Here is a 19,375-nt window from a genome sequence, read left to right as displayed (position 1 = left end):
CACACCAGATACGATGTGCAAATTAAATATTCCTAATCATCTTAATTGTGTTTTAGTTTCTTATGACATATACGATACGGAGAGTAATCTAGTCTATTAGATATTTTTACCAATAACCTATGGGCTGCGTATTGCGTAATACCATTCATCTATTCTACGAGCCGCCCTCGAAGTAAAAGCTACGCCATTCATATGTTAATACTACTACATAACATGCTAAATATTAATAGTTTTTCGTAAATTTTTTTTTCCTGTTCTTAAAGTGTGTTTATATTTTATGTATCTAGATTACAGAGATCACTTAGCGAACCATGCAAAGATTAACTATATTTTATTGGCAAAGACGTGAATGAATTGGACCATAGTTTATGCTGCTGGTTTAAGAGCCGCCCTTAAAGCGAAAGCCACAAATGAGATGAAACCTCCCTTCTAATAATTAATTTTTTAATGAATTATTATTATTAACAACTATAGGTTAATTTGTGGAAGAACCCACTCCCTATTTTGTTTAATCAGACGATGGTTTAAGACATCAAGCAATTTTTTTTTTAAGTAGTTGATGCATAGTCTCACTCACGATATTAAAATACGTTATCATCTGAATTCATAGGCTAAGAGAAGCTTTGTAAAAAAGTTTCTTATAGCTAATGTACCTCGAGATCACATACATAAATACATTCCATTCTATTCATATGTTAACATTTGACTCGTTACCTGTTATAGAAGTTGAGTAGAGATGACACTGATCTCAACCTATACAACCAAACACTAGATATGGCTATTAATTGGTATAACTAGTTTTCAAATTGGTATAACTTTTGTATGTTATATATTTCAGTTGTTCATGAAAATCTGTTCTTACCTAATCGATTATAGCCCAACAATTTAAAAAAGAATAGTTCCCATTATACTTTTTGTATCTACACTTTATGAAATTGCTACATGCAGTATCATAAACTATGGACCCATTTCTCATATATAAAAAACTAAAAGAAAATAATAAATACTAAGGGCAATGAAATCGTAGAAACCTCTATAAATAGACACTCTTCGACAAACCCAATCTCCACTTGGGAAATCTTGACTACGTTTATTTCGTTAATTAACACCAAAAAAAAAAGAAATGTTGTCCATGGCAGCAAGTTACGCACACCTAGAGGTCAAGCAGAAGAATCAGAAGGAAAAGATGAAAAAGAGAGTAAAGGAGAGAAACTCCGGCCACGATGCAGCTCATCCCCTCCCTGTCGAAACCTCTTCTGCCTCCGGAAGGATTTCTAATAAAATATATCCTTCTCGTTTATCTGATGAACAAGTAGAGGCCAAGTCACAAAAGTGAAATTCAAAGTCATGAAATTCTTAAAGAGGTTATTCAAGTATTTTTCTTTGTGTTAGCATTTAATTATGTTATCTATGTATGTATTTGTATGCGTGATGTGTCTAAAACGTATCTTGGTCGTGTTTATACTTTTGTGAAAGTGTGTGCTATTTGTGTGTTATTATGTTTTCAAATGTAAAAGACTATTCCATTGACATACGCCCATTGCCTTTTGGAACCCTGATTTACAAGTAGATTGTTACAAGTTCCTTATCAAAACATCTTCCTAATACTTAGAACTTAAAAAGCTAACAAAGTAAGATACATATCTCAAAATCAGAAGTGTATATTAGTGTCGAAGTAAAACATATTTACATATTTAAGCCGAACAACATCATATGTATGTAAATCAATTGGTTCGTTTAAGATTTGTAATTTGGTAATATTGGGTCGTCATTATTACTTTATTTTTAAACCAACAGTTGTTCATATTAAGGTTAAAAAACAAAAAATGGAGAAGAAGAGGTCCACAACACAGTGCCAAGCAACCCTGTTCGTTCATCGAAGGTTCAAAGTTCAAACCAAAGTCTACTAAACAAACATAAGAGTCTTCTCCTGCGTTCTACAGTAAAAATAACAAACCAAACTCAACAAAGTCCTCAACTTTTGTCCGCACTGAGCTAAAATCCTAAGAGCCTGCTACGAAAATAATGATCTCAAATCCCTCAAACCAGCAAGATCACTTGTTATTATTAGCTGCAAGTTTAGCTGCAACTTGCTCCTCTGACAAGGGCAAGTAGTATATCCTGGGGATTGCTTTTGTCTTCTTGAAAAGATCATCAAGAGTGACAATGGGAGGTTCTTGTTCCTCAGAGACTAGAGGAGGAGGTGGAGGAAGACGTTCTACGATCTGAGGTGGTTTGGCCAGAGGTGGCGGCGGTGGAAGAGCTGTTGGAGGTGGCCGTGAAGGACCTTGAGCCTGTGGCTGATGTTGAGCCTGAGGAGGAGGAGGAGGCAGAGGAGCTTCCAGTTTTGCTTTCACTTCTTCTGGCCCAACAAATTCAGCTGTCAGAAAGCGGCCTCCATTAGGTGGCCATTGTAGGTTATACACGGCTTGTCTTGTTGCTGCAGCTTCTTCAACAGAGGAATACTGCATTCACGTCACAATTCACTCATGTTACAAGACATTCTTTCGATATTTAGATAATTGAAATGAAATGAACAGATGGAATCGACATTTTTGTAAATCAAAAGGAATGAAGAAGCGGTCTTACTGATACATAGCAATGGGTCTTAATTTGGTCCATCCAGAAACTAGTGACGTTTCCGGTTTTACCCAGAAGCTCCTGAACAGCTTTCAGTGTGAACGGCCTTAGGAAACGATCAATCCTGAGGGAATTTGTAGGCTCCTTGGGAGATGGAGGAACTGCCAATATATATTGAACACATCTATCAAACAATTAGACAATGAATAAGAGATGGAAACATACATAGAGGAGTAGGGGTGGTGATTTACATACCCACACGTTCCTTGGGTCCATCCTCACTAGCCGAAGAGTCAGATCCTGAGAAGTCACGCTTCAGACCAGTCAACCTTGGTGTTGTAGTGGGTGCAGCGCTATTTGTGGCCTGTACTTCAGGAATTTTAATACTCTCAGAGTTCCATCGGCGCCTCTTTGCAGGCTCATTGTTTCCAACAGTTTCTTGATCTACAATGACGTAGAAATAAAGACACATCATCAGATGTTGTTTGAATTTCAACAGAGATGCTTCAAAAGCCAACAGATACAAGAAGTAGCTTTAAACACAAAGATTAAACAACAAGTAAACAGTAGCAATATGCCTCAAACACCAACATCACAAGATTCAATACAGCAAACATATTGATTAATAAACAAATGAATATGAGAAGCCTTACCATTAGCAGGGAGCTTTCTCTTATCAGAAGTCACCAGTGGATGGCTTTTATTTCCAAGGGCTTTCCCTTTCCTAGCATCTATATCAGCACGGCTTTCCCCCTTAGAAAGCATTTCAATTTTCTCACTCTTATCATCAGATGTAATCGGCTCAGTTTGCTTAGTCTCTGGCTCATCCTCCATAGACTCATCACCAGAACTTCTATCTAAATTCAACTTTTCTGAGTCGCCTGCATCGATAATGTTATTTTCTTTGGTCATATCTGTGTTTGCAGCATTGCTGTCATCTCCACCTCCAACAGATATCTTCTGCTCAAGTGGCTCCTCAACATCCATTGGATGCGATTCGCCAACGACATTTGATGGTTCTTGAGACTTACTAACATTTTGGTCTAATTTGACATTATCAGCAATTTTGTTATCCTTTAGTTCTATTTTTTCATTATTTGACACAGAATCAGTAGAAATACGATCAGATTTTACCTCAAACCCTGTAACGGGGATGACCTCAGATACCTGGTTGTACATAGCAGATTTTTCAAGCACAGCCTCTGTTGGTTGAGCCTTATTATCCGCACCACCATCCAAACCACTAGATGGTTCCTTATTATCAGATCTGTGAACAATTTGCTCACTAGGCGCCTCTGCCACAACTGGTGCATGACGTGCAAACACTGAACTATCATCAAGACCAGATATGTCTCCTCTAACATCATCAACTTTTTCATCTTCTTCACTAGCGAATGGCACTGCATTAACCTCTGGTTCTGAAAACACAGGGGGTTGAGTAGTCTCAACCGGAGCTGAAGCTTCAACTGTTGTCTTGATCTCAGTTGGTTCTGGGGTTTTTTCGGCTGTAACTGGAGTAGTCTCAGTGCTGAATGCCGCTGCATCTGGAGCAACAGGAGTGGATTGGTTTCGATCAGGTGTAACGTCGCCGTCGCCTCCAGTAAAAGAAAACATCTGAGCCTCTTGATTGGCTTGTTCAGCAGCAGCAACAGCAGCACTGTTGATTCTCTCAGACTCTTCTTGCTCAACACGAAGAGCTTCATCTAGACGCCTAACCAATTCCTCCTTCAAGCCTCTTGTAGTTAGTCTCCGTCGTTTAAGCTCTTCTTTCAATTCCGTAACCTTCCACTTATCAATTGGTCGGTTGTCCAAGATTGGAAAAGGTGATGACGACATCTTAGCTTATGTGAGCTGATTCTTGAAAAAAAAAAAACAAAAGTCAATAAAAAAATTCGAGAAATTAGATTCACACATCGCAGTGGACAACTCTATCTCTTAAATCCAAAATTAACCAACAAAAAAAAACAAAAACAAAGCTTAAATCTTTAAACAAACCCAATGCAAAAGAGATAAGATGAAGACTTACATAAACCAAATTGGCTTCAAACTTCCTCAGATTTGTGAAACCCTAAATTCGCAGCATAAGAAGAATGACAATTAGAAGAGACTTCGAAACACAAATACAAATAACCAAAACCCACTACGAAAAATTGAAAATTTCCCGACTCAAATGAATAGATTTCTCAATTTCTCTTATAAAACAAGAAAAACAAAAGATAAAACGCAAACCTTTTCGAAAAAGCGAAATCGAGAGGCAATGGAACGGAGAGAGAGTGACCTTTTTGTGATGAAATCTAACAGAGATTGTAAGATAGAGCGGACATTGGGGAAATTACAATCCCGTCATCAAATTTTTTTATTTTTTTGGGAATTTGGAAAAAGAGGAGGCGAATTCTAGGGTTCTTGTTCGTCGGGTGTTTTGATAATGAGAAAAAACTCGAAGACCTGCTGAAGCAAAGGGGCTTGTATGATAAATACCACCTTTGTCTTATGAATTGTCGAAACTACCCTTACTACTCTCAAGTTCAAGTACTCTTTTTTAATACTGCGTCGTTTTAACGCTAAACGCGATTTTTTTTTTTTTTTTTTATACTCTCTCACCGGTGAAGGTGCTTCCGAGTTCCGAGTCCCGAGTCGTCTTCTTCTCACCGTCGTGTCGTAAGATTCTTCACTCGTATCGTTTCGGCGTTTCCTTCACGAGAAGAGCTACGGCGATAATGCTGCGGAAGTATGTTTTCCTGTACCCTAGACAAACTATCTTAAAATCTGCGATTATTTGTTAGATTCTCTTGTTCGTTCCATCAAATTTCGCGGTAGCTTCTAGGGTCTGATTTTGGTTTGATTTCTCTAAATTCGAAGAGCTATTTGTGAATTTGACTGGCTTGATTTTGTTTTTCCGTATCTGATCGAATGTGATTGTGATGTTTTGTTTAGGTCTGTTCTCGAGCTGGCTTCGCGTTTGTCAACTAAGAGGTATCCGAGCAATTTGGTAGCTCAGGTCAGTATGGTGATATTCTTAGTTGTTTACCATCTTTTTGTGAGTATTCTCTTGATGTGAATTTTGTTTTGCATCAGAGGTTTCATTTGACTTCTTTGAGAAATGCATCTACTTCTGGTAAAAACGGACTCCCTGGAGCTAAACCCGTTGGGAAACCAGATGCCTCAAAAGTTGATCCTCCAAAAGTGACTCCTCCTTTGGGGAAACCGGATAACCCTAAAGGTAATTCTTCTAAAGTGGTTATCGGAGGTGTTGTTGCAGTCGTTGGTGCTTCTCTTGTAGCGTATCAGACTGGCTATTTGGATCAGTATCTAGTGAAAGAACAGCATAAATTAAGTGAGCGAATCCACTCTGATGCCGTTACTGAAAAACTTGATGACGCTCATCTTTTTAATGTACCTTCCGGTGTTGAAGATTCTTCTGAAAAGGATGGTGAAGTTGAACCGCAACCTCAAGTTACTCCTCATTCTGAAGCTTCTGGGGGAATGCAGGTTGACGTAGAAGTGCAACCTGAGTCTGATCTATCACCTGAACGTTTTACATATATTTCTTCTAACCAAGAGGAAACAACGCCTCAAGAAAGTGTCATCGATAGAGCAGAGACAAGCTCGCCTACTTCTTCAGATGATAACTCTGTATCTGAAGATTCGACAACTAAGTCTGATATGCCCAAGGCAGAAAGTGTGACGTTGGAAGCGGCACCAAAACCTGGGGACAGTACTGCTGTTAGTGTCCAGTCTAGTTCGGTTCATAGAGAAAGTGAACCAGAATCTGCTTCACCAAAGGATCCTGCCACTGAAGAGGCACCTGAGGTACTATATTTCCTTTAGTTTAACTTGAAAAAGCACTACAGATTAAAAATGCAGAAGATGAATGTCTCAGCATTCCCTTCATGGAATTTTTCTTGGCTCGACTTTTTTCTTCATTGCTTAGAATGCTTGGATGCTGGAAGGGGATAGATCATAAGTCTATGTAAAAAGGATGGTGCTACATCGTTGGAGTTGAAGGCATTCCTTTGTTTTGTGCAACTTCTTATAATCTTGGTAGATATGGGATATTCATATGGACACTATATTAACTGTCCTGAATCACATTCTGATAGACACCAATTTCTTAGAAAGAAGGGATGTAGGGAACTAAAAATAGTTATTAGATACGTACTATTTTCTATGGAGAGCTGGAGGTGTTTATGAAGCTTTAGTTGATACTTGATTTTTCTATGACCTATAAAAGTTACGTAGAATTGATGTGAATTTTCTAACAGGATGTCATTGAGCGGAAAGTACAAATACCAGGTTCTCTCCTTAAGGAATACAATCTAGAAGGCATCGATACTGAAAGCAATGAATCTCCATCATTCGGAGAGCACATAACTAAAGAAACTGAGGTTTTAAACTTGATTTTCTGTATCTGTTTCTTATTTCAGTGCCTTGTATTGATTGATAATTTGCAGAAAATTGTGCCTAATCTGGATAGTTTCGTGAATTAGGCTCTTCCTAACTCTGTCGAGGGGATGAAAGATGGTTACATGACTGAAGATGGAAAGTTGGTACTTGATTTTCTGGCTGCCATTCATGCAGCTGAGAAGCAACAGGCCCATTTAGATGCACAAGTTTTTGCTGAAGAATTACGAGCCTTGAAGGTTGCTTATAAGATGGAATATGTCATATAAGTATTTATCGACTGTAGTATCGTTGCTTTATCTAAGAAGTTTTCACTAATATACTACTGCCAATTGTTTTGGTTGTACTCAGGAGAAGTACGAAAATGAGTTGAGAGACCTTAGGGCGCGTGAGCTAATGCGTATAGAGGAGGCAGCAATATTGGATAAGGTGCTTTTATCTTTCTATTTCTACTTGATTAACTCAGTCCAGGGCACTGCTCATATGCATCAAATAAACATGCCATTGATGTTTACTTTATATATGGGCAACATGATGTGAACTTCTACTGGATTCTCAGTCTTATGTTCCTGGGTAGAGGCATACAACTATATTTAAGTGCCAATGTTGCTTTCAGGAGCTAAAAAGAGAAAGAACAAAAGCAGCAGCTGCCATCAAGGCAATCCAGGAGAGAATGGAAGATAAGCTCAAAACTGAAATTGAACAAAAGGTCTGTACATTGCAAGGAACTGAGAATTAAAGTGTATTGCGACCTGAAAATCATAACCGACCATTTGTATTTACTGCAGGAAACTGAAGCACAGTTGGCTATGAGTAAAGCTGAAGAATTGGCAAAAGCTGAAATGATTTCGGCAATTGCAAAAGAAAAGGCAGCACAAATTGAAAAAATGGCAGAGGCAGATCTTAATGTAAGTAAAGACGAAATGGTGTACTTCATTTCCAACTATCTAATGTTTCCAGCCTCGTGGTATAGAATATTGCACAGACGTTTTAAAATCATAATTAGGAAGAAAGTGTAGGTCCAGATGCACGTTAGTTCTAAACCAAATTGAAATTTGTTACTGCAGTCTGCAGTCTGCAGAAAACATGTCGTCAAGGCAGATAGTCTGAAAGGATTGTTTTGAAACACATTATCCAAGTAGTGAATTCAGTGAACAAAATCTAAGAATTCTATTAAGGAGAAGAAATGCATACAAGTTCTGTGATGGGCATATAGCAAAGATGTTGGAAGAATTTCTATTCCAATGGAATCAGTTATGTTTTGCATACTTTGAAGTACTCAATCCCACATTATAACTTTCCAGCCTACACTCACTTGTGTTACTTATCTCTTTGCAAATAAACAGAATTCCTGAATGTTGTTAAGTCCTGTCTGCACTGTCTTATAATTTCTGTAGATAAAAGCGTTGCATATGGCATTCTATGCGCGATCTGAAGAGGCTCGCCAAAGTCATTCAGTTCACAAGCTTGCACTGGTAAGAATTGAATGTATGATTTTGTCATGGGATCATGTTAATGTCATGAAACTCTGCTTTTCTATACCACCTACTAAGTTTGATATATGAAAAATAATAAAATATAATTTTGCAGGGGGCACTTGTGCTGGATGATACCCTCTCGAAAGGACTGCCAATCCAAAAAGAAATCAATATGCTTCAGACTTATCTTGAAGGGACTCATAAGGATTCAATCCTAGGCTTGGTTTTATCATCTCTCCCAGAAGAAGCACGAACGAATGGAACAGACACAGTGCTACAACTGAATCAGAAGGTGAACCCGTACAGTCAATGGCTATAAAAATTTGTTCCAACTTTTTTTTCTTACTCTCTTCTCGTTATGTTTTCAGTTTGATACTTTGAAAGGAACACTTAGACACTTTAGTCTCATTCCACCTGGTGGCGGAGGAATCTTAGCACATTCTCTAGCTCATATAGCATCTTGGTTAAAGGTATGCTGCTGATTACATTCCACGCTCAGTCGCTCAAAAACGCTGAAGTCTTAAGCGTACTTCTGTGGGATTTTTTTGTTAACCTAAAACAGTTCAAAGAAGTGGATCAAGCTGATGGAGGCATCGAAACTGTAATAAAAAAGGTAGATAATTACTTGGCGGAAGGAAAACTAGCAGAAGCAGCAGCAACACTTGAAGAAGGTGTTAAAGGAAGTAAAGCAGAGGAAATAGTGAGTGATTGGGTGCAACGTGCAAGAAACAGAGCCATTACAGAACAAGCTGTTACTCTTCTCCAATCTTATGCAACCTGTGTTAGCCTCGCTTGAATCCCTCCCAGATCTTCCATTAAGGTACATTGGTCTTCTTCTTCTTTTTTTTCAGTTTTGAAATTACTCAGATTCCTGGAGTTACAATCAATTTGCGGGAAGTAGTACCAACCCCTTTATTTTATTTTGGTCGGAGGAAGAATTACGATTTTATATTCCAATGTTTATGTCTAAATCACAAAGTTTACGAGAGAGATGTTATCTGAGTTAGAATGTTACAGAAGTTTGAATCAAAATAAGATGAATCTCACGAGTAATGACTCTTTATTTTTTCATTGGGATCATAAACTGTTGATCTGGGGATGATTGTTGTTGTTGTGATGTGGCATCAATCATGTGCATCATATAGTATCACTAGGCTTGCGTTGCATTCACCGCCTCCATATTTGATACCGCATTCAGTTTGGGTGAGTTTTCTTTTCCATTTTTCTTGCGGTCCTAAATCCAAATTAAGAATCTAAGAAAGATAACAAACTAAAACCCTATCTTGTGGTCATGCATTTATCTTTTTTTTAAAAATCCATTTAGCACATATAATTGGTACCTTGTCCTGTCCACATGTAATAAAGTTTGAACTCTGAAAAAATACCTTCTACAAACTTTGATTTGTACATTAGTGATTCTGCATGAAAAAATCTCGTAAATAAAATAGGTGAAAATTTTCAAGTTAACTCGTAAAAAATACGAGTTTGAGCATAATTCAAAGGGACCTAAACTTAGCATAACTTTGATATTGAGAAAAATGTACAAAAACAATCTTGGAATACTCATTCCAATAATGCAATATTAAATCTTAGCGGCTGCGGGAAACTTCTTCTCGTCGGTCTCTTATTAGAATGTTTAAACCTGTTATTATATGTACCGAACGTTGAAGGTCTTTGCTCGACAACTCCAAAACATTATAAAATTTTGTCAGCTAACTTACCACTAATTTATTCGATCGAATGGAGTCACCTTCATATATATATATATATATATATATAAAATATAGCTACAATAAAAATATTTGTCAACTAACTTACCACTAATTATTCGAGTGGAGTCCCCTTCGTATGCTTATAAATATAAAATTTACATTTAAAATTTTATTTAAACCAGTTTATGAAAAGTTTGAAATGTTGATAATTTTATGTATATGTTTTGAATTATCACGTAAATTATCAATACATGAAAATAATATATAGAGACTATATTGCACCAGCTGACACAGCGAACCTTAAATATGAAACAGCTAAGTTTGATAAGTGAGGTGGCACAACTCCTCCAATTAGGAGACAGCCTCACACGCGTATTCCAATCAGTGCCCGTCAGATATCGGCCACGTATACATTTGAACGCTCGAGATCTCTTCTCCCAAACGTGTGAAGCTGTCTCGCCGTACGTAAAGTAGTGTGACTAACCTCCAGGATGGTTCTTCTAACCTTTAATTCTTTGCTAAGAATTTGATCATTGTTCCTGATTAGTTTAATAATCAACCGACTAATATTATTGTTTAGATAAATTGGTGTGAATTCGTTAATACATGCATGGCTCTCTCACCTTCTTTGTGACTTCCTTGTGAAACACAAGATTCTAAATAAAAATATCTAAAGTTATTATTATTCCACATATAACGTAATTGTATTCACATGGATTCCCTACAAAGCTTACCTTCGTATATATGCTAAGCTAACCAATTTTTTTTTTCAAGAATTGGTTACAAATACTTGAAAATGATTTTAAAACATTAGCCCTTTAGTTCCAAACTTTTTCTATCATATACTACTTTCGTTTCTTACCTAACCACAAGGTCTTTTGGCATATATATTGCTTACAGCCTAAGTTCTTAAAGACCTCCTTTTCTATATTTTTATAAAGTGAGCCAAATGTAGTTTTGTGTCAATTGTAAACACAACAACATACTTTTGCTTTCGTACCAATACAATAATATACCCAAAAGTCATTATTTTATTAAAATATCAAATTAAGGCCTCTATATAAGTCGAGACAACCTACTAACAACTCATTGCAAACTGAAACCAAAACAAATATCTACACAAAACGCAATAGCACATCTTGAGAGACAGAGAAAAGAAACACCCATTATTATCAATCTTTCTTTATCTGATAATTTCTTGATATAAAGAAGACACAAGTCAAAGAACAAATTTAAGAAAGATGGGAGTTGGAGGAACATTAGAGTATATATCAGAGCTAATAGGAAACGGAGGAAGCCATAGCTATGGCAAGAGGAAGAAGAAGAAGCAGTTTCAGACAGTAGAGCTCAAAGTTAGAATGGATTGTGATGGTTGTGTCCTCAAAGTCAAAAACTCTCTTTCTTCTCTGAAAGGTAACGAACTTCTTTCTAATCAAAATTCTCGTCCGGATTTGTGTTGTTCCATATGAGATGATATCATTTGATATTACGTACGCTTTTGTATTTGATGTTAATAACATCATGTTATGATATCATTTGATGTTTAAAACAAGGCTGAAATGTACCATCGTTGATCTTTTCCAAATTTTCGTTTTCGTCTATCCCATCCTAAAATTCTCGTTTGCTCAACCTCAATTAAAACGTATATATATATAAATAATACATGAACGCATATATAACATTCAAAGACTCAAAGTGTAACGTACATGATCTTTTCAGGAGTGAAAACAGTGGAGATAAACAAGAAGCAACAGAAGGTGACAGTGAGTGGCTATGCGGATGCGAGCAAGGTGCTGAAGAAGGCTAAAGGGACGGGGAAGAAAGCCGAGATATGGCCGTACGTACCGTACAACTTGGTGGCTCAGCCGTACATAGCTCAGGCTTACGACAAGAAAGCACCGCCTGGTTACGTTAGAAAGGTGGACCCAAACGTTAACACCGGAACGATGGCCGTTTACTACGATGATCCTTCTTATACTGCCATGTTCAGTGATGATAATCCTAATGCTTGCTCTATTATGTAATTTGTTTAGTTAGATAATAAATAAAGGAATTAATAACCTATGCGGATAATGTATATGTTTAATAAGGGGTTATAAATTTTGGTGTTTGTTGTCTTTTAGTACATGATTTTTGTCTTCTTTTGCATGTGCTTTTTGTTGGTGTTACAACAAGTGAATGTTTATTAATGTTAAAAAAATGCCTAAACAATTGGAGAGCATAAGAATCATTGTTTACTATCCTTGGAATGCATAATGGAAACAAGTTCAATTTTTCTAAGATAGCCACGAAGTTACAAAACAATAACAAAGATGGATTATTGTCCGCTTTGTAGTTTTGAGGTCCGAAAATTTAAATTCTCACTTTGCATGAAAGTGATTGAAGAGTAAGAACTTAAGATCTCTTTTTACTCATTTAAATCATCAGTTCAATCGATCGGATCACGGACTTTTTTGTAGGGGTCGGTCACCAATACCTTAAGTATGAGGCTTTTGCTTTTGGTTTAGGTCTTTTTTGTTAGTTTTTTGGGACCCCAAAATTCTAACTCTTTTCACCAACTCTTTTTAGCTGTTACATAAATTAAAGGGGAAACATCTAAACAATGAATAGTAAAGATCACATAATGCTTAAATAAATGTGTATCACTACACAACATACACGGGTCATATAATCTATACAACATACCATTCTTTGAAGGACTTGCACAACAAATAATTCTTACTCTTCAGATGTAAACAGAGTACATCAACCTTCAAGAACCGCTCTGTATATCAGTTTCTGCACTTTCCTGAAAAAAATACAAAATGAAGATTTGTCTTATGTGTTTTCTACATATTGACAAGGCAAGAACCCAAGTTTTACACTTTTTTGGCCTTGAGATTCATGAGTTGTTGTGAGGGGACCAAAATACAAAGATAATGACACCGATGAACAATCACATTGTGCAACTTTATTCCAAATTCTGTACATCTTAGTGACACAAACTACATCACTTACCTAGACTGAATCTAACCTAACAAACGCTTATACACCTATGCAAGTACATAATCTTCCGAGGTCATAACTCAACATAGAAAAGAAAAAAAAATAGATTTGTGTAGAGGAGATATGTCTTGTTCTTCTTCAACAGCAAGCTAGTCATTGGGTTCAGTTGAAATTATCAATGTTTTAGATCATAGAAATTATAATCAATGCCATATTTTCATCTGAGGATGGTCAAAAGGAATCACCTGGTGATATACATCATATACATAGTTGTTTTTTCTCCTTAACCAAAAGAAGTTGGGATTGACTTCATCTTGTATTACTTCCTGGGTAGATCTCAACAAAGTTTATATCATAGAGCAAAGTTGCATTTCCAGGTATGTTACAGTCACCTGCATAAACCCAACACATAGTTGAGATCCAAATATCTTTTCTTACCATTGATGTGAGCATGGGAAGAAGAAGATTACATATGCAAAGTAAAAATGTTACAAGGAATATAGTTGGAAGTACCGGAAAAGCATCCTGCAGGCTCTGGTCCGTAAGCTAACTGAGGTGGAATCTGAAGTTTACGCTTTCCACCTGCAAAATTATAACCGCACCAATGTGTCTTCAGCCTAATAAAAGACACTAAACGAAGGAAACAACAGTACTTGCCTACTCGCATAGGTGGCACTCCTTCTCCTCCAAGAATACCCTGGTCTAGACCCCTAATAACCTGATCATGTTTAGACAAAAAGAGTTAGAAACCGCTGTTTTGCAATCCTAAAGTTTGAAACTTTTCTTCTAGATAGATCTTAGTATTCCAATTCAGATCAAAACTTTCTTCATCTAAATAAAAGGTGCATTGTCTCCATTAAACAATCAACAGAATCACCAAATCCTTATCAGTATATTCAAACTAACATTGGACATTGTTGTACCTTGCCGACCCCAATTCGCATAGTAAGTGGTCTTGCACGCTTATAGCTACTGTCAAACAACGTCCCATCTGCAAACCTCGCCGTGTAATGGATCTGCGCAACTCCAAATTCTCAAACTTTTAAATCAGAAAGTTCACAGCTTTTAAGTATGTTATCAAAGCACAATCAACTCCAAAGTGATGAAATTTTTGGAACCCTAAACAGAGCAAATCGATTCAATAAGAGAGAGATGGATAGATTACATTGACCATTACACCACGAGGGGCTTCATCACCAAACCCAACATCGAGATCGCAGAATCCAAGTCCCGATTTTGCGTAGCTGTATTCGCAGAGAGGATCTCCAACAGTGGCGTAGTACTCAATCCTCGTGGCGTCTGCGTCCAGAGGCGTTAGAGAGAGAATCGAAGCAGCTAAGAACCCTAAACCCATTCCGAAAACGCGTTTCTTTACGGAAAGTTTCGGCTCGCAGTCAGTGGAAGAAGAACAGAGACACGAGGAAGACGAGGAAGAAGAAGAAGAAGAGAAGATGGTGGGTCGGAGAACTGAGCGTGTATAGAGAGATTGTGTAAGTGTTAAAGTAGAAATCGCCATTGTTTGGTTTGAGTCGTCTTCTTCTTCTTCCTTATCTGAGTGAAGCCAGAGCGTTTGGTCTGAGTCTTTTGAGAGATACAACGGCCCCAAAAACAAAACCAACAACACTGGATATGATTGTGGGTCCCACTCGTATATTTTCTATTTTTTCAAAAGCAAAAAAAAAAATGGAAAAAAGGAAAAAAAAGATAATATAAAAACAGGGTCCAAATAGTGTAGAACTTATTCTTATTCACATTGAGTCATTGACATTTTACTTGTCTAGCTAAACAAACAATTTACACTGCTTTCCGTATTAACTATTAAGAGTGGTTAGTTAGACTCATAAACCAATAAATAAATAAAAATTCAATAGGATTAGATTTTTCTATGTTGGATGTTTGGTCAAGTCCTTTGACATGATTGTATTTAAGCATCAAAATTAAACCCAAATTCTTTCACGAGTTAACTCCTCATCTGCAGTATGAGAATTAAAGCCACCACGGTTTTGCATTCAATATATGTTATATGTATATAGGACGACATATAAAAGTCTACCACCACGATTGTATTTGGTTTCGGATAACATTTTTCATAATTTAATTTCCACTAGTATATACTTTACTGTATTTTTACGTCTCATCTTACGGGGTTCCCAAACGCAGTTGATCCATATCCTTTTGCACCAACTTTTGAACTTTCGGAGCCAATCGGCGGCCCACAAGATAGAGGGAACCTGAATCGAATCATTTTGATGGCCATACCTATTGGTTTATCACTGAAGTATGAAACCGATCGAGTATTGGTGTGATCCGTTCATCTGACTATGTCAGTGCGACAATAGCTCGATATTCATGGTCCACCATAACCACCACCATGATAATATACACCATCATCATCAATCATCAATATGAATATTCCTTTTAGATAGAGATACACATGTATGCATATCGTGTGGATGGTCTATGTAAGTGATGTGTGTATAGGTTATATATGTAGTTCATTAGTACTATTTAGTAGTGACTTAAGTGTAAATAACTGGTCCATGGACAGAAAAAAAATATATCAAAATGATTTGAACTTTTGTAACACATGAACAAGCAAAGGATATCTTCATCAAAAGTCTCATGATTTTGTTTTACGACCATCAAATATCATTGTGAAAAAAAGAAGAGTTATTTATTTTTTTTTTTTCTTTTACGAGTGTTATCCCCTATATAATAAAACAGAAGTACTTTATCAAAAAAAAAAAAAATAGAAATACACAACATTATTTTGTAGACTATATAATTTTAATAAGTTGGTTACAAATAGGTTATACATTAATGATAGATTAATTAGTTACAAATATATTATACCAAAAATCTTAAAGAGAATATTCTAAAAAATCATATCATCTAACTTACCATATTAATTTCTTTTATTAAATTATTCATCAAATAAATTTTTTTGATATCTAACTTAACATATTAATTTGTTAACTATCATTATACTTCACCTTTTATTTTTATATATGAGTCTATTTTGTAAAACAAATAAATTATCATATTATTTATTATAATTAAAAATAGTTTTATTTCTGGATATACCATAAATTGAATTTTAAAAACAAATATAAATTATTCAATCTATAAAATATTCAAGCTTTAGTAATATTATTCTTTAAATATAAAATCAATTGAATAATTTTACTGAATAACGGGTCAAAATTTGAATATTTAAATTCAAATTTACAAAATTATGTCTTATAATGACATTCAAGTCATGATGTAGAATATACATTGTTAAAATAACTTCACATATATAACTTAATACAACATATTAAAATTTTATTTTAAAATATAAAATATACAAAATTTCGTATAATATAATTATCTAGAATCATTAACAATATAAAACTTACAAAATAAGTGTCTTTTTTCAAGCCATCATATTTAGCATATGATTTTATTGCATAATGTTTTATCCAAAAAAAACTTTTAAAAACAATCACATAAATTATATTTTATATAAAAATTATAATATAAATAAAATGAATTTCAACTCGTGTTCTAGCACGAGTCTTAATCTAGTTATAAAATACATACATTAGCAAATAACATTATTGAAAATCCCTCTAACACAAGATGATAATTTCATTGTTGTTAGAGACTAGAGAAAGAGATATATAAATGAAGCTGAATATTCTATTACGATTACTATTAGTTCACAAGAAGAACAAAGAGGCGAAAAGAACTTTGTAGACGCATCACATACTATTATTCATCACTGTTGGTTATCTGCATAATGTATATTCCCTTTTTCGTTCTGTCTCTTTTACTTGGAACTTTTCAAATTTCAAATATGTTTGTGTGGTAAAATGAGAGTCGAGTCAATAAAAATTTGAATTAAATATCATAATAAGAGCATGACTTAATGCAGATGATGCGAAACAAGACACGAAGAAAGACTAGCTAAAAGCACATGGGAGAACAGTAATTTATCAAATTTCAAATCACCACAACAATAATAAAAAGGTATAATTATATATACTATGGTCCCAAAACTATATTCCAGAATCCGGCGGCCGTGGAAGATTCCCCAAATTTCGCCACCATTCACTCCAATATTAAATTGGCGAAATAGTTAAGAACTTTCAATTTCATATTTGCAAATAATTGTTGTCATAAACATATGACTAAAAGGTACTATATAGTATATTATAAGAAAATATACAAACAAAATCTTATTTAAATGAGATCTAACCAACATGTAGTGAAAAACTAAAAATATACAAACAACAAGCATAGATTAGTTAAGTATTAATTAATAAACCCTACAATTAAAAGTGATTATACTAAAATAGAAAATAAATGAGCAACTTCATCATCCTACTATATGTGCTATGTTTAATTTGTTGAATAATAATCTTGTCAAGAGATTAGCTATAATTTCGGGAAATAGTGTATTTTTATGTTCTTTGGTCGGAAGATGAACATAACCAAGTACCGTCATTATTATGATCATGATCGGAACCACCGTAACTTGCATTATCACCGGTGGTTATGTTCCCATTAGCCGCTGCCGCTGCCGTGTGAGGATTAGCAGATGGACTCTGCATCATACCATTGATACCAAGACCAAACTGGTCGTGATCATTGCTTCTAGGGTTTGAAATATGCGCTTGGAGAAGGGCCTGTAGATTCATATTCTCGAAACCGTTGTTAGGGTTTTGAAATTGCTGAATCTGTGATCCTGATAAGAGTGGAGACGTTGGCATGAGCTTTTGAGCGAAAGGTCGTAACAAGAGATTGTTGTTATTGTAAGAGTTTGGCGAAGAAGAAGACAAGCCGAGGAAAGTGTTGAGGCGCGTGGTGTTCACGACGGAGTTGTTGTTGAATAGCGGCGGAGCTGGGATTCCGGTAAACTCTTGAACCATCGCTCGGAAGTTTGACGTGTCCGTCGTTAGAACCGTGGTTGGTGCTCTTCTTGATGCTCGTGATCTTTTCTTTGTTTTCTTGGTTACTCCTATGTTGTTAGGAGGAGGGAGTGATGACGTGGCGGAGAAGGTTCGGAGGTCGGGTTGGGAGATAGGGTCGGATTGTTGGTTTACGGGTAAGAACGTGTTGTTGTTGTTGAAGTAGTTTGGTGATATTAGAGAATTGTTGTTGTTGTTATGGTCGAAATGGAGGAGGTTGAGGTGGTTTTGTTGCGGCGGAGGTAGAGATGACACGTGGTGTCCGAAGAAGGCGGAGATGGATTGATCGGCGGCGCGTGAATCGTACTCCTCTTCTCCTCCTCCGCCACCGCCATTTGAAGATTGCATGCTACTACTATTACCGGACTCCATCTCGTAACCGGAAGACCAAAAAAAAAAGATTTTGATGAGATAAAACGTAAGAAAAATGTTAAGGGAGCTATTGTTACGGAGCATATGAAATGGGATATTATGGTAAATATAAGACATTTGGTGTGACATGATATATTTTTAATTATTTTGTTTTGTTTTGTTTTTGTGTGAAAGGGAGAAAAAACAGGGAAGGTGAAATCGCATTAAGTGGTTCCACTACCACCATCCACTATTGTCTACTCTATATAATATCATATACATGTATCTAAGGTTTTGTTTATATTAAATCTATTCGTTTTGGTGATAGTCAAAATTCACTTTGATTGTCTTTGGTTCGGATAATGATCTGTTTTGTTTTTCTACCACTGCAGTGCAGGATATGATATATATGCACACAAATCTTGTACTACTTTTTCCTGATAAATGTATACACCTTTTGTTCGTGATTTGTGTGTATGCTACTGTGACAGTAAAATATGTGATTAAAAAAAAAATTGTATCGTGCGCACAATAAGTTATCTTCCTCTTGGTATTCTCTAATATTAAAGCAATATGGGTTGTTCAATTAATTATCTGCTAATCTCTTACATGATGACATAAGTAGGTCAGTTGATTTGGACCAGATTTAATAATATCATACTTATTAGATGTCATCATAGAGTTCTACCAAGATAATTTTTTTGTTTAATTCGTTTCTCTTTTCAATTGAGTAATACAAGATGAAATCACAAATTCAAAAGATGAACATAATAAATATCTACATAATCATTGATAAATTTTAAATAATAAAATGATTCGATATATAAATAATGGTTTGAGTGTAGATTTTGATCGATGCTATTGCTAGGTTTGGTCGGAAAATAAGAATTAATCATATTATTATATACTACTTATT

At 35.7% G+C, this 19,375-nt stretch overlaps 6 protein-coding genes across 10 annotated transcripts; 3 read left to right on the top strand and 3 right to left on the bottom strand.

Annotated features, from left to right (window-relative positions):
• The first annotated feature begins 1,057 nt into the window (after nucleotides 1-1,057).
• LOC109127724 (uncharacterized) lies at nucleotides 1,058-1,532 on the top strand. Its single transcript, XM_019233119.2, has one exon. The coding sequence runs from the start codon at nucleotides 1,124-1,126 to the stop codon at nucleotides 1,334-1,336; it is 213 nt and encodes a 70-aa protein (XP_019088664.2). The 5' UTR covers nucleotides 1,058-1,123; the 3' UTR covers nucleotides 1,337-1,532.
• A 246-nt stretch (nucleotides 1,533-1,778) lies between these two features.
• LOC104720899 (uncharacterized) lies at nucleotides 1,779-5,080 on the bottom strand. Of its 4 annotated transcripts, none has more exons than XM_087471508.1 (7): nucleotides 4,810-5,027; nucleotides 4,607-4,648; nucleotides 3,715-4,437; nucleotides 3,234-3,623; nucleotides 2,836-3,024; nucleotides 2,590-2,741; nucleotides 1,779-2,465 (listed from the first exon to the last, which is right to left on the bottom strand). In XM_087471508.1, the coding sequence occupies exons 4-7, from the start codon at nucleotides 3,565-3,567 to the stop codon at nucleotides 2,055-2,057; spliced, it is 1,086 nt and encodes a 361-aa protein (XP_087327634.1). In that variant the 5' UTR covers nucleotides 3,568-3,623; nucleotides 3,715-4,437; nucleotides 4,607-4,648; nucleotides 4,810-5,027; the 3' UTR covers nucleotides 1,779-2,054. The 4 variants fall into 4 exon arrangements, with proteins under 4 accessions (XP_087327634.1, XP_087327635.1, XP_087327632.1 ...); XM_087471509.1 differs by having other exon boundaries at nucleotides 3,715-4,431; XM_087471506.1 differs by having other exon boundaries at nucleotides 3,234-4,437; nucleotides 4,810-5,080.
• On the top strand, nucleotides 5,031-9,512 carry LOC104720898 (MICOS complex subunit MIC60, mitochondrial). Of its 2 annotated transcripts, none has more exons than XM_010438795.3 (12): nucleotides 5,031-5,308; nucleotides 5,515-5,578; nucleotides 5,656-6,390; nucleotides 6,843-6,965; nucleotides 7,068-7,220; nucleotides 7,333-7,410; nucleotides 7,598-7,690; nucleotides 7,770-7,889; nucleotides 8,379-8,456; nucleotides 8,572-8,751; nucleotides 8,828-8,929; nucleotides 9,022-9,512. In XM_010438795.3, exons 1-12 carry the CDS (start codon nucleotides 5,298-5,300, stop codon nucleotides 9,253-9,255), a joined length of 1,971 nt encoding a protein of 656 aa, XP_010437097.1. In that variant the 5' UTR covers nucleotides 5,031-5,297; the 3' UTR covers nucleotides 9,256-9,512. The 2 variants fall into 2 exon arrangements, 1 of the variants encoding a protein (XP_010437097.1); XR_015570830.1 differs by having other exon boundaries at nucleotides 5,102-5,308; nucleotides 8,049-8,456.
• Nucleotides 9,513-11,259: 1,747 nt separating this feature from the next.
• Nucleotides 11,260-12,296, top strand: LOC104720897 (heavy metal-associated isoprenylated plant protein 23). The gene is made up of 2 exons (XM_010438794.3): nucleotides 11,260-11,584; nucleotides 11,891-12,296. The coding sequence occupies exons 1-2, from the start codon at nucleotides 11,413-11,415 to the stop codon at nucleotides 12,193-12,195; spliced, it is 477 nt and encodes a 158-aa protein (XP_010437096.1). The 5' UTR covers nucleotides 11,260-11,412; the 3' UTR covers nucleotides 12,196-12,296.
• A 473-nt stretch (nucleotides 12,297-12,769) lies between these two features.
• Nucleotides 12,770-14,772, bottom strand: LOC104720896 (photosynthetic NDH subunit of lumenal location 4, chloroplastic). Its single transcript, XM_010438793.3, has 6 exons — nucleotides 14,322-14,772; nucleotides 14,080-14,172; nucleotides 13,814-13,874; nucleotides 13,670-13,738; nucleotides 13,402-13,548; nucleotides 12,770-12,959 (listed from the first exon to the last, which is right to left on the bottom strand). The coding sequence occupies exons 1-5, from the start codon at nucleotides 14,670-14,672 to the stop codon at nucleotides 13,466-13,468; spliced, it is 657 nt and encodes a 218-aa protein (XP_010437095.1). The 5' UTR covers nucleotides 14,673-14,772; the 3' UTR covers nucleotides 12,770-12,959; nucleotides 13,402-13,465.
• A 2,589-nt stretch (nucleotides 14,773-17,361) lies between these two features.
• On the bottom strand, nucleotides 17,362-18,587 carry LOC104727493 (uncharacterized). Its single transcript, XM_010446594.3, has one exon. The coding sequence runs from the start codon at nucleotides 18,562-18,564 to the stop codon at nucleotides 17,602-17,604; it is 963 nt and encodes a 320-aa protein (XP_010444896.2). The 5' UTR covers nucleotides 18,565-18,587; the 3' UTR covers nucleotides 17,362-17,601.
• Between the last annotated feature and the right edge of the window lie 788 nt (nucleotides 18,588-19,375).

The sequence above is a fragment of the Camelina sativa genome, chromosome 11 (assembly GCF_030686135.1).
Source record: "Camelina sativa cultivar CO46 ecotype springtype chromosome 11, ASM3068613v1".
Taxonomy (NCBI): Eukaryota; Viridiplantae; Streptophyta; class Magnoliopsida; order Brassicales; family Brassicaceae; genus Camelina; species Camelina sativa.
Note: the sequence above shows the minus strand (reverse complement) of the source record. Positions and strands in the feature narration are given on the sequence as shown.

What these genes read in the sequence shown, in the direction of transcription:
- LOC104720898 (XM_010438795.3), top strand. An exon ending in AGGCAGCAATATTGGATAAG is followed by an intron (nt 7,411 to 7,597) that starts GTGCTTTTATCT and finishes TGTTGCTTTCAG; the next exon opens with GAGCTAAAAAGAGAAAGAAC. An exon ending in AAACTGAAATTGAACAAAAG is followed by an intron (nt 7,691 to 7,769) that starts GTCTGTACATTG and finishes TATTTACTGCAG; the next exon opens with GAAACTGAAGCACAGTTGGC.
- LOC109127724 (XM_019233119.2), top strand. Translation starts at nt 1,124, where the DNA reads ATGTTGTCCATGGCAGCAAGTTACGCACACCTAGAGGTCAAGCAGAAG.
- LOC104720896 (XM_010438793.3), bottom strand. Translation starts at nt 14,672, where the DNA reads ATGGCGATTTCTACTTTAACACTTACACAATCTCTCTATACACGCTCA. An exon ending in TGCGAATTGGGGTCGGCAAG is followed by an intron (nt 13,875 to 14,079) that starts GTACAACAATGT and finishes AAACATGATCAG; the next exon opens with GTTATTAGGGGTCTAGACCA. An exon ending in AGTGCCACCTATGCGAGTAG is followed by an intron (nt 13,739 to 13,813) that starts GCAAGTACTGTT and finishes ATAATTTTGCAG; the next exon opens with GTGGAAAGCGTAAACTTCAG.
- LOC104720897 (XM_010438794.3), top strand. Translation starts at nt 11,413, where the DNA reads ATGGGAGTTGGAGGAACATTAGAGTATATATCAGAGCTAATAGGAAAC. An exon ending in CTCTCTTTCTTCTCTGAAAG is followed by an intron (nt 11,585 to 11,890) that starts GTAACGAACTTC and finishes TGATCTTTTCAG; the next exon opens with GAGTGAAAACAGTGGAGATA.
- LOC104727493 (XM_010446594.3), bottom strand. Translation starts at nt 18,564, where the DNA reads ATGCTCCGTAACAATAGCTCCCTTAACATTTTTCTTACGTTTTATCTC.
- LOC104720899 (XM_087471506.1), bottom strand. Translation starts at nt 4,416, where the DNA reads ATGTCGTCATCACCTTTTCCAATCTTGGACAACCGACCAATTGATAAG. An exon ending in TGGACCCAAGGAACGTGTGG is followed by an intron (nt 2,742 to 2,835) that starts GTATGTAAATCA and finishes ATATATTGGCAG; the next exon opens with TTCCTCCATCTCCCAAGGAG. An exon ending in AGACCCATTGCTATGTATCA is followed by an intron (nt 2,466 to 2,589) that starts GTAAGACCGCTT and finishes ACGTGAATGCAG; the next exon opens with TATTCCTCTGTTGAAGAAGC.